This window comes from Protomyctophum bolini (assembly GCF_963924005.1).
Source record: "Protomyctophum bolini genome assembly, chromosome: 17".
In the NCBI taxonomy this organism is placed as follows: domain Eukaryota; kingdom Metazoa; phylum Chordata; class Actinopteri; order Myctophiformes; family Myctophidae; genus Protomyctophum; species Protomyctophum bolini.
This window is the reverse complement of record NC_137878.1, coordinates 21,329,743-21,340,080: the sequence shown is the minus strand read 5'-3', so window position 1 is coordinate 21,340,080 and position 10,338 is coordinate 21,329,743. Positions and strand designations below refer to the sequence as shown.

At 42.1% G+C, this 10,338-nt stretch overlaps 1 protein-coding gene across 8 annotated transcripts in view; it reads right to left on the bottom strand.

Moving 5' to 3' along the window:
- Positions 1-918: 918 nt before the first annotated feature.
- Positions 919-10,338, bottom strand: part of col16a1 (collagen, type XVI, alpha 1) — a 127,957-nt gene continuing 118,537 nt past the window's right edge. For all 8 annotated transcript variants that reach the window (XM_080788185.1, XM_080788186.1, XM_080788187.1 and 5 more), the window contains 3 exons: positions 6,855-7,028; positions 6,407-6,484; positions 919-3,135 (listed from right to left, as the gene is read on the bottom strand). In XM_080788185.1, coding sequence (XP_080644311.1) covers positions 2,942-3,135; positions 6,407-6,484; positions 6,855-7,028 — 446 coding nt within the window. In that variant the 3' untranslated portion in view covers positions 919-2,941. The remainder of the gene's footprint in view (positions 3,136-6,406; positions 6,485-6,854; positions 7,029-10,338) is intronic.

Sequence of the window (10,338 nt, the reverse complement as noted above, 5' to 3'; positions counted from 1 at the left end):
TCATTTTGGACCATGGGCTATAGCCTATATCGTACGGCATACTATAGCGCGCCGTTTTTCATCATTTTTGATGATTTGACAAAAATGAAAAAATGACAAAAACGATGGGTTATAGCCCATGTTTTTTGAAATTTTGAAAAAAAAAGTTAGCCTCGTTTCTCATCATTTTGGACCGTGGGCTATAGCCCATATCGTACGGCATACTATAGCGCGCAGTTTTTCATCATTTTTGAGGATTTGAAAAAAATGACGAAATGACAAAAACGATGGGTTATAGCCCATGTTTTTTGAAATGTTGAAAAAAAAAGTTAGCCTCGTTTCTCATCATTTTGGACCGTGGGCTATAGCCCATATCGTACGGCATACTATAGCGCGCAGTTTTTCATCATTTTTGAAGATTTGAAAAAAATGACGAAATGACAAAAACGATGGGTTATAGCCCATGTTTTTTGAAATTTTGAAAAAAAAAGTTATCCTCGTTTCTCATCATTTTGGACCATGGGCTATAGCCTATATCGTACGGCATACTATAGCGCGCCGTTTTTCATCATTTTTGATGATTTGACAAAAATGAAAAAATGAAGAAAAAAAATCCGCAATTTCCGCAATTTCCATTTCCGCAATTTCTGCAATTACAATTTCCGCAATTTGACAAAAACGATGGGTTATAGCCCATGTTTGCTTGATGTTTTGATGTTTTCAAAAACCATCGCAAACAAGTTGGGCTCGCCCTAGTGGTCTGTTTGCAATGAATCCAATGATGGCCTATTTAACATTGGATTCATTGCGTGCGCGCGCACACACACACACACACACACTAAAAATGAACGGACATTTCTTTCTTTCTTTTTTACACTTCTGCTTTCAACATTTATTTGTTTCCTGATGTGTTTCATGAACAAAAACAACAGTCGAGGATGAGTTGCTGGACGATGAACAGAGAACATTGCCATTTCAATGTTTAATTTCCGACAAGAGTATCCTCATAGAACGCAACTACAAAGTAGCAATACGTGTTATTACCTTTACTGTAAGAGAAACAACTTGTTTGGATTAAACTCATTCCTATGAGTGTCCTTGTAGAAATAGAATCATTAGAATGTGAGTCAACCGTATAGATGGTAACATGGCAAATATTTAAGACTTTGTTTAACTCCAATAAGAAAATAATCTCGTAAAAAAAAACGATAGCTCACGTAAACTCAAGTACTGTGTCACATATCAAGATGATAGGCAATGTCTCAGGTGGTTTGCAAATTGAATGTGTTTATTTTATTTATTACAAAGACTTTAGTGGTCACGCAGTGTTTGCGTTATAGGAAAATTAGTGGTACTTAGCTTACTACTGTTACACTAACTGCCGGGGTGAGGCAGACAGATGTCTAAAAGCCAAAATGCTCATTCCGACATTATAGTTCGGAGAGTTAGGACATCTAGCGTGGACGGTTTCAGAGAAAAAAGTTCAGAATCACCTCCCTTTCAGAAGAAAAGTTAGGAGGTCGGAAGTAGCATATATTGGCCTACACAATAAAATATTCTGTTAATTTGACTCAACTAATGGAAAAATAGACCCGTAAGCTTGCATCTGGGTCCATTTCTACACTCTTGTGAGTAAAATTAACAGATGACTTTACTTTGTACTGCTGGAAAACAAAATTAAATGAGCTGTTTCCAAATGGCTGCATTTACAATGTGGATTGAGGGGGAGGGGGGAAATAACAGTCAATAATGAAATTCAGCGACATAATTATAAAAACCAATATGCTTTCTCACACAAAAGCAATTTTCTCTCATAAATTATTTGCCCCTTTCCTGAACACATTATTCCACTTTAAAAGCTTTTATAGACGTTATAAAAATCTCCCTTTGGCCTTTCTTGTTGCTGTTACTATGACCATAAAAATAAGCAGAAAGCCATGCCAATGCCTCAAAATCTTACAAAAAACGTATAAAAAAGCCACTATACATATATAAATATGTACAAAACAGGCACAACAGGCACTCTGTGAAAGAGGGAATGAGCATAGGTTTCATGGAGTGATTCAATCTGTTTCAAACAGAAGAATAGATTCTCTCTCTTTCTCTCTCTCAAAAAAGAAACATCTAAAAGATGGGTTACACCTCAAGCAGAGAGACAGACCATTACAAATGCATGTGATGCGCTGCGAATGAGATGTTTGAGTGAGAAGATCAAAGATATGAGTGGTGGGGGGAAAGTGCTACGATAATGATATGCATACATTTTCTACAACCTGACACAGGAAATAAGGAATCCCGAGATGACAGAATTAGTCGAGAAGAAGGAGCTCCCCTTCGATAGTTTACCTTTTAACAAGCCCTTGGTTGTTAAATTGCACAAGCGGCATGGGAAAGCAGCGATGAGCAATCATAGGAATATAAAGCTTGGTTTACACTTACAATACTTTTGCGTCGTGTCGATCTACAAGTTCACCACATGGCACACCCGAGCTTGCAGATCTGCACTTTATTTTGTATAAATCAGGCTTTGCAAGAATGGTTTGGTGTAACAAATACTTAATGCAATGGAAAGTTCGCCCGGGCACTTCCGTCGACAGCCATGGAGGGTAGATCTGTACCATTGCTTCTGAAAGTAGGGTCCAGGGTTCCAAAGGGAACCAAATGAACCCTTATGGGCCCATTTGGTTGCATGTGTACACTGTCAGAGTTCCAAAGGGACCCTTACAGGTCCATAACTCTGACAGTGTACAAATGGAACCAAATCGACCCTTATGATGCCATTTGGTTCCATTTGTACACTCAGAGAATTATGGGGTCCTTGAAATTGGAAAAAGTTAGTATGCTGGTCCAGCAGAACTTTAAGTAGTGACTTTGTCCCTGGGCTTGTGTTGCTTCTGTCTTCTTCTCCCGAGTCCTTTTGCTTCATTTCACTCTCGTCCTGTCACCCTGTCCATCCATTCCTCTACCATGGGCCCTTGACAGGCGGGCCCTTGGGGCTGTACTCTACCGGATGGCTCTGACAGTCATTGGGGTTACACCGGCCTTCTTTCCCCTTCGAACCGGGATGTCCGGCGGGGCCCGGGATGCCAGGGACACCCTGCTGGCCAACGGATCCGGGGGGTCCCGTCTTACCGTAGCCTTGGGGACCTGGGATGCCTGGAGGAGACACAGGAGGAAGGATATACCGTAAATCCTCCAATAAACTCCTCCTTTCTATTAATTACCGGGCCCCTATTAACCACCGGGGATGGCGTTGAATTAAGTAAATAAATTCCGGTCTTCTTTTATGAGCCGGGGTTTTTTGTGTTGTTTTTTTTTCCAAGTGCGGCTGCCGTATCTGTTACTTTCGCTGCTCTGGCTGGCTGTGCCTGTCAGCGTCCACTGTCCAGATGCCGTGGCCGCGGTGCTCAGCTCGCACACAATACAACAAAGTTAATAACTTCGGGAGAGAGCCCCCACAGTTCTGCCCTTCATGCAACGAACGTTGGATCTCTCATTTTATGGAACGAACGTAGTACCACCGGTATGCTGTTTGCTTGTTGCTAACGGGACCCCGTTAGCAACAAGCTAACAAGCTAACAGCATACCGGTGCTACTACGTTGCTAACGGGACCCCGTTAGCAACAAGTCTCTCTCTCTCTCAGACGTTCTCTACGTCTCTCTCTCTCTCGCGCGCGCGTTAGAGAGAGACGCTCTCTCTAACACGTCTTTCTTTCTCTCTCTCTCAGACGTTCTCTCTAACACTTCTCTCTCTCTCTCTCTCTCTCTCACTCTCTCGCGCGTGCATTAGAGAGAGACGCTCTCTCTAACACGTCTGACGTCTCTCTCTCTCTCTCTCTCTCTCTCTCTCTCTCTCTCTCTCCCTCCCGTTGAATGAAGCACTGCAGTGTTGCACTGTTCTGATTTGATATTACCGACCCGTATATGAAATAGCCTATCATACATTTTATTTTTATGTTATTATTTGCATCTGAACTTGTCAGTAGCCTAACTGTAGGCCTTTACCACAGTACTGTGGTAGTCTATCTCAGTTGAAGTTATATACCATTGGTTATTCAAGTTAAATTGATGTGTTGATGTTATTATGGTATTTACCATAGGCAATATGCCAATAATGGAAAAACAGTTAAAATGACCATTGAGCACCTGCAACTGCACTGTTCAATATTTCACGAGGACTTGGTTTCAATAGGCTATGAGCCCAATACATTTTACTGTGTTCTCTGACCCAAAATGTGATTTGTTAATTATGATCAGTTTGAAAATTAGAAATAAAAGGCCTCCTTCTTATAGCTGCCTCCTTCCAATAAAATCCCGGTATCGGGATCGGTTGAGACAAATAATAGCCCGGGTTCCTAAAAGAGGATTTACGGTAGTCAAAGATATGTGTCATATAAGACTTAACACAGCCTTTGGACATCTACAGTATGTACATATGTCATTTTCAGGAAGGAAGGAATTTGACCTTTCTGACCTTTGATTTAGTTATGTACTACTTATGTTAGTTAGTGCTGCAAGCGAATATTCCATATTCAACTAAATATGCAAATATAAAAAAAATAAGAATAATCGACTATACAAAATTAAGATTCGGAAAATAAGAATAATGCTGAGCGAGATCACAGAACCGTCAGTCAGAGTCAGAAGGCAGGAGAAGTCTCCCCATAGTCTCCCCTCAAGCTTTACTTAATCGTATAACACTGCCGTAAACACGACACCATGTAAAAGTCCACGTTGATGCAACGCGTTGTGAGCTTGTAGATTATTTATGTTTTCCACGCGACACCGGCATACAACGAAGACTAAATCAGCTGCCTCGCTGCTATGCTGCCTGCTTGTTAACACACAGACTTCACACTGACCACAGACACAGTTGCCTCGGAGGAGCATAGAAGTACGAGTCTGGAGGCTTTTGACAACAAGTCGATCGGTATTAGAAAGCAGTAAACACACATGTTTAATCACACGATGTTACTTAAATTGATTAAAACATGATAACAGGTCAAGCTGAAACGGTGATTCATTTGGTAGTGAAGGCAGACAGTTTACAGTGAAAACGCGGTGTAAAAAACTATGCATGGATTCTTGTCTCTCCCTCTGTGACACATTTACTTTAATTTGATTTAAAGCAAAAACAAATGCATTGCTTTGATTATTTCCCATTTCATGTCGAGGTAAGGATTGTTGCAACTTCTATCACAGCACATTGTTGGAGTGATGCGTCTCTGTTCCCCAGATAAATCTCGGGCTTGTATCTAAACTAAAACATTACAAAATTAGGCTATAAGATAAAATAAATATGAATCGTTAATTTTATCTCGCAAGAGAGTGCATTTCTCAGCACCACCCACGGCCGGCGCATATAGAGAAAGAAAGAGAATGTTTTACTGCAGGCTACAACAATTTATATTAAAATTATAATTATAAATTCATTCGACGTTCGATAGGTTGGAATGAGTCGAACCCACGTACTGTTTAAAAGGAATATTAGACTGTCATTTTTGGCCAATTCCTGCAGCACTACTACATGTGCTATAATGCCTCAGTCACTGAGTCATTGCAGGCATAGTGACACGCACACAGTATTCCTCATTACAATGCCTCAGTCACTGAGTCATTGCAGGCATAGTGACACGCACACAGTATTCAGTCACTGAGTCATTGCAGGCATAGTGACACGCACACAGTATTCAGTCACTGAGTCATTGCAGGCATAGTGACACGCACACAGTATTCAGTCACTGAGTCATTGCAGGCATAGTGACACGCACACAGTATTCAGTCACTGAGTCATTGCAGGCATAGTGACACGCACACAGTATTCAGTCACTGAGTCATTGCAGGCATAGTGACACGCACACAGTATTCAGTCACTGAGTCATTGCAGGCATAGTGACACGCACACAGTATTCAGTCACTGAGTCATTGCAGGCATAGTGACACGCACACAGTATTCAGTCACTGAGTCATTGCAGGCATAGTGACACGCACACAGTATTCAGTCACTGAGTCATTGCAGGCATAGTGACACGCACACAGTATTCAGTCACTGAGTCATTGCAGGCATAGTGACACGCACACAGTATTCCTCATTACAATAGCTTAATAGCTTCGTTGTCACTTCACAATAGGAAAAATAATTAGAGCCCGACCGATGCCATATATTTGGGTCCGATGCCGATTTTGATACATTTTAAAAACTTCTAAACTACTGTAGAGGTGTGTCGTGTGTGTGTGTGTGTGTGTGTGGGGGGGGGGGGGGGGGGGGGATATACTTCTCCACTAAGCGGTGCAGAACCGAAAAGGTGATAAACACAGATGTCCGATGTTGCAAAATGACCCGAAAATGACCGATACATCGGTGCGACCGACGGATCGGTCGGGCTCTAAAAATAATAATAATTTGATTTGAATGAGATTTCCATACCTGGTCCTCCCGGAGGTCCTATATCTCCCATCTCTCCAACCCCCTTATCTCCTTTCATACCAGCAGGTCCCCTCGCTCCTGTAAAACATAGGAGCTCGGTTTATTTGTGCCCACACACTTGAACACAGCACGTACGTCTCATTTTCAGTCTGACACATGATGATATTGTGGGGAGGCTGTGGCTCAGGAGGTCGTCCAATGATCCCTGGGTTGGCGGCTCGAATCCCGGCTCCTCCTGTCCACATGTCGAAGTGTCCTTGTGGCAAGACACTGAACCTTACATTGCCTCCAATGAGTTGGTCTGTGTGAGCTCGCCACCATTGGCGTGTGAATGTGGGAAGTGAGGACGCTAGCGTCGACTGTTCGCCGCTTCACCTCCCAATGTATGAATGAAAAAAAGCGCTATATAATCATTGTGTTGTGGCTGAGACATGAAGGATTGCCTCACCGGGGGGTCCTTGGCCTCCCGGACGGCCTTCTCTGCCGATCTGTCCCGGGAGGCCGGGTGCGCCCGTAGATCCGGGTCTGCCTTGATTCCCCTCCTTCCCTGGGGTTCCAGGCCTTCCGGGAGACGCCACAGACTCTGGCATCTGCATGCGGGACAGGTAGTAGGCCATTCTCTCTGAGGAGGGAACGTGTGCAATCACAGGTCAGAGGAAGAGGAAGACACACAGTATAACAGTCAGCGGTGGAAAAAAAATGTTTTACTGAATAAAAAGTATCTATACCGCAATATATAAGTACTGCATTACAAGTAAAAGTCTGGAATTCATTTTATTTTATTTGAGTAAAAGTACAAAAGTAGACAGTAAAATAGCCGAAATGTACAGGGCTGAAGTGGTTAGTGTATGTATGGTAATAATATTAAAAATCTACAAATTAACTAGTAACTAAACTATTAACTAAAGCTTTCAAATAAATGTAGTGGAGTAAAAGTACAATATTTGCCAGTACAGCACTTGAGTAAATGTACTTGGTTACTTTACACCACAGTATAACACACAGAGTGGTGTCCTACTTTACACCACAGTATAACACACAGAGTGGTGTCCTACTTTACACCACAGTATAACACCCAGAGTGGTGTCCTACTTTACACCACAGTATAACACACAGAGTGGTGTCCTACTTTACACCACAGTATAACACCCAGAGTGGTGTCCTACTTTACACCACAGTATAACACACAGAGTGGTGTTACTTTACACCACAGTATAACACACAGAGTGGTGTCCTACTTTACACCACAGTATAACACACAGAGTGGTGTCCTACTTTACACCACAGTATAACACACAGAGTGGTGTCCTACTTTACACCACAGTATAACACACAGAGTGGTGTCCTACTTTACACCACAGTATAACACACAGAGTGGTGTCCTACTTTACACCACAGTATAACACACAGAGTGGTGTCCTACTTTACACCACAGTATAACACACAGAGTGGTGTACTTTACACCACAGTATAACACCCAGAGTGGTGTACTTTACACCACAGTATAACACCCAGAGTGGTGTCCTACTTTACACCACAGTATAACACACAGAGTGGTGTCCTACTTTACACCACAGTATAACACACAGAGTGGTGTACTTTACACCACAGTATAACACACAGAGTGGTGTCCTACTTTACACCACAGTATAACACCCAGAGTGGTGTCCTACTTTACACCACAGTATAACACACAGAGTGGTGTTACTTTACACCACAGTATAACACCCAGAGTGGTGTTACTTTACACCACAGTATAACACACAGAGTGGTGTTACTTTACACCACAGTATAACACACAGAGTGGTGTTACTTTACACCACAGTATAACACACAGAGTGGTGTCCTACTTTACACCACAGTATAACACACAGAGTGGTGTCCTACTTTACACCACAGTATAACACACAGAGTGGTGTCCTACTTTACACCACAGTATAACACACAGAGTGGTGTACTACTTTACACCACAGTATAACACACAGAGTGGTGTACTTTACACCACAGTATAACACACAGAGTGGTGTCCTACTTTACACCACAGTATAACACACAGAGTGGTGTCCTACTTTACACCACAGTATAACACACAGAGTGGTGTTACTTTACACCACAGTATAACACACAGAGTGGTGTCCTACTTTACACCACAGTATAACACCCAGAGTGGTGTCCTACTTTACACCACAGTATAACACACAGAGTGGTGTCCTACTTTACACCACAGTATAACACCCAGAGTGGTGTCCTACTTTACACCACAGTATAACACACAGAGTGGTGTCCTACTTTACACCACAGTATAACACACAGAGTGGTGTCCTACTTTACACCACAGTATAACACACAGAGTGGTGTCCCAGATGAGAAGTGGAATAATAAACGTGTGACCTCAAATGGAGGAGATATACCGTATGGCTCCAGCCAGGTACTGTACATGTAGCTGTTCCTAAGTGTCACACAGGACCAAAGACAGTGAATGCAATTACCAATATCTCTGTCTTTCACAATGGGGATGAGATTAAAGATTAATTCAATCAATGCATTATAAATATAAAAAAAATTGGGAAAATTGCACAGAGAGGGCCTTTTCCACTGGTTGCTTGTATGAAGTTGTAGTTGCATGAATTTGGCAGAGACCTTGTATCTGTACATTCATAACTGAATGCCCTAATGTATACTTCATTGTATGACAGTGGGTAGCGAAAATAGCTGATCTAGAAGTTCACAGCTTGTATGGTAGAGCTTGTAGATCTGCTATATTCTGCTTTTTTTTTTTTAAATGACCCGTCAAACACCCTAGGGAGACAGGTTGACAGTGTTGACGCACTACTCCTCCCACAGTTCTTCACACGCACTCAAGCCATACATTAAATTGACCAGCTTCAAATACATTTTTGCAACTGAATGCCTGGAAAATGGGAATTAAGAGTTTACATAGTAAGTGGTGCATGCATAAACTTTCCATATCTGTTTCCAGTATTCATTTATGATATATTTTCTGTTTTTGCAGTCAGTTTGTAGGGAGGGGGGCGGGGTTACGAGACATGGCCAAAGCACTTCCGGGGGTCCCCAGCCAAAAAGCGTTGTGAGCTTGTAGATCGGCTACTTTCCGCATGCAACCAAGTGTAAAATGACTTATACTGGATATCTTGTCTACTAGTCCCTTCCTAACATTTTAGTCTAGTTTTTATTTGTTGACGAAATTGTCAATATATTTACTTGCGCAAGCAGAGCGCGCAAGTAATAATTTCGCTCGGTCTCTTCAAAGTGACAGCCGTCTTTTTCAACCGGCGTTTTTATGTGTATGCAAATCTGTGCCTGGTTTGCTGGGACAGATTACACAGATGACCATCTCTCTTACGTCATCACTGAGAGCTAGACATACATATACACACCATGTACTCTGGTCCCAGCTCTCAACGATGACGTAATGTGTAATCTGGTCCCAGCAAACCAGGCACAGATTTGCATACACATAAAAACGGTTGAAAAAGACGGCTGTCACTTTTTGGCACCAAGTAACCACAGTATACTGCTAATCAAATTACAACTACATACTCTATATGTAGTTGTAATTTGAAAATTGTAATTTGTAAATCTGTGCCTGGTCTGCTGGGACCAGATTACACAGATGACCATCTCTCTTACGTCATCACTGAGAGCTAGTCATACATATACACACCATGTACTCTGGTCCCAGCTCTCAACGATGACGTAATGTGTAATCTGGTCCCAGCAAACCAGGCACAGATTTGCATACACATAAAAACGGTTGAAAAAGACGGCTGTCACTTTTTGGCACCAAGTAACCACAGTATACTGCTAATCAAATTACAACTACATACTCTATATGTAGTTGTAATTTGAAATTTGTAAATCTGTGCCTGGTCTGCTGGGACAGATTACACAGATGACCATTTCTCTTACGT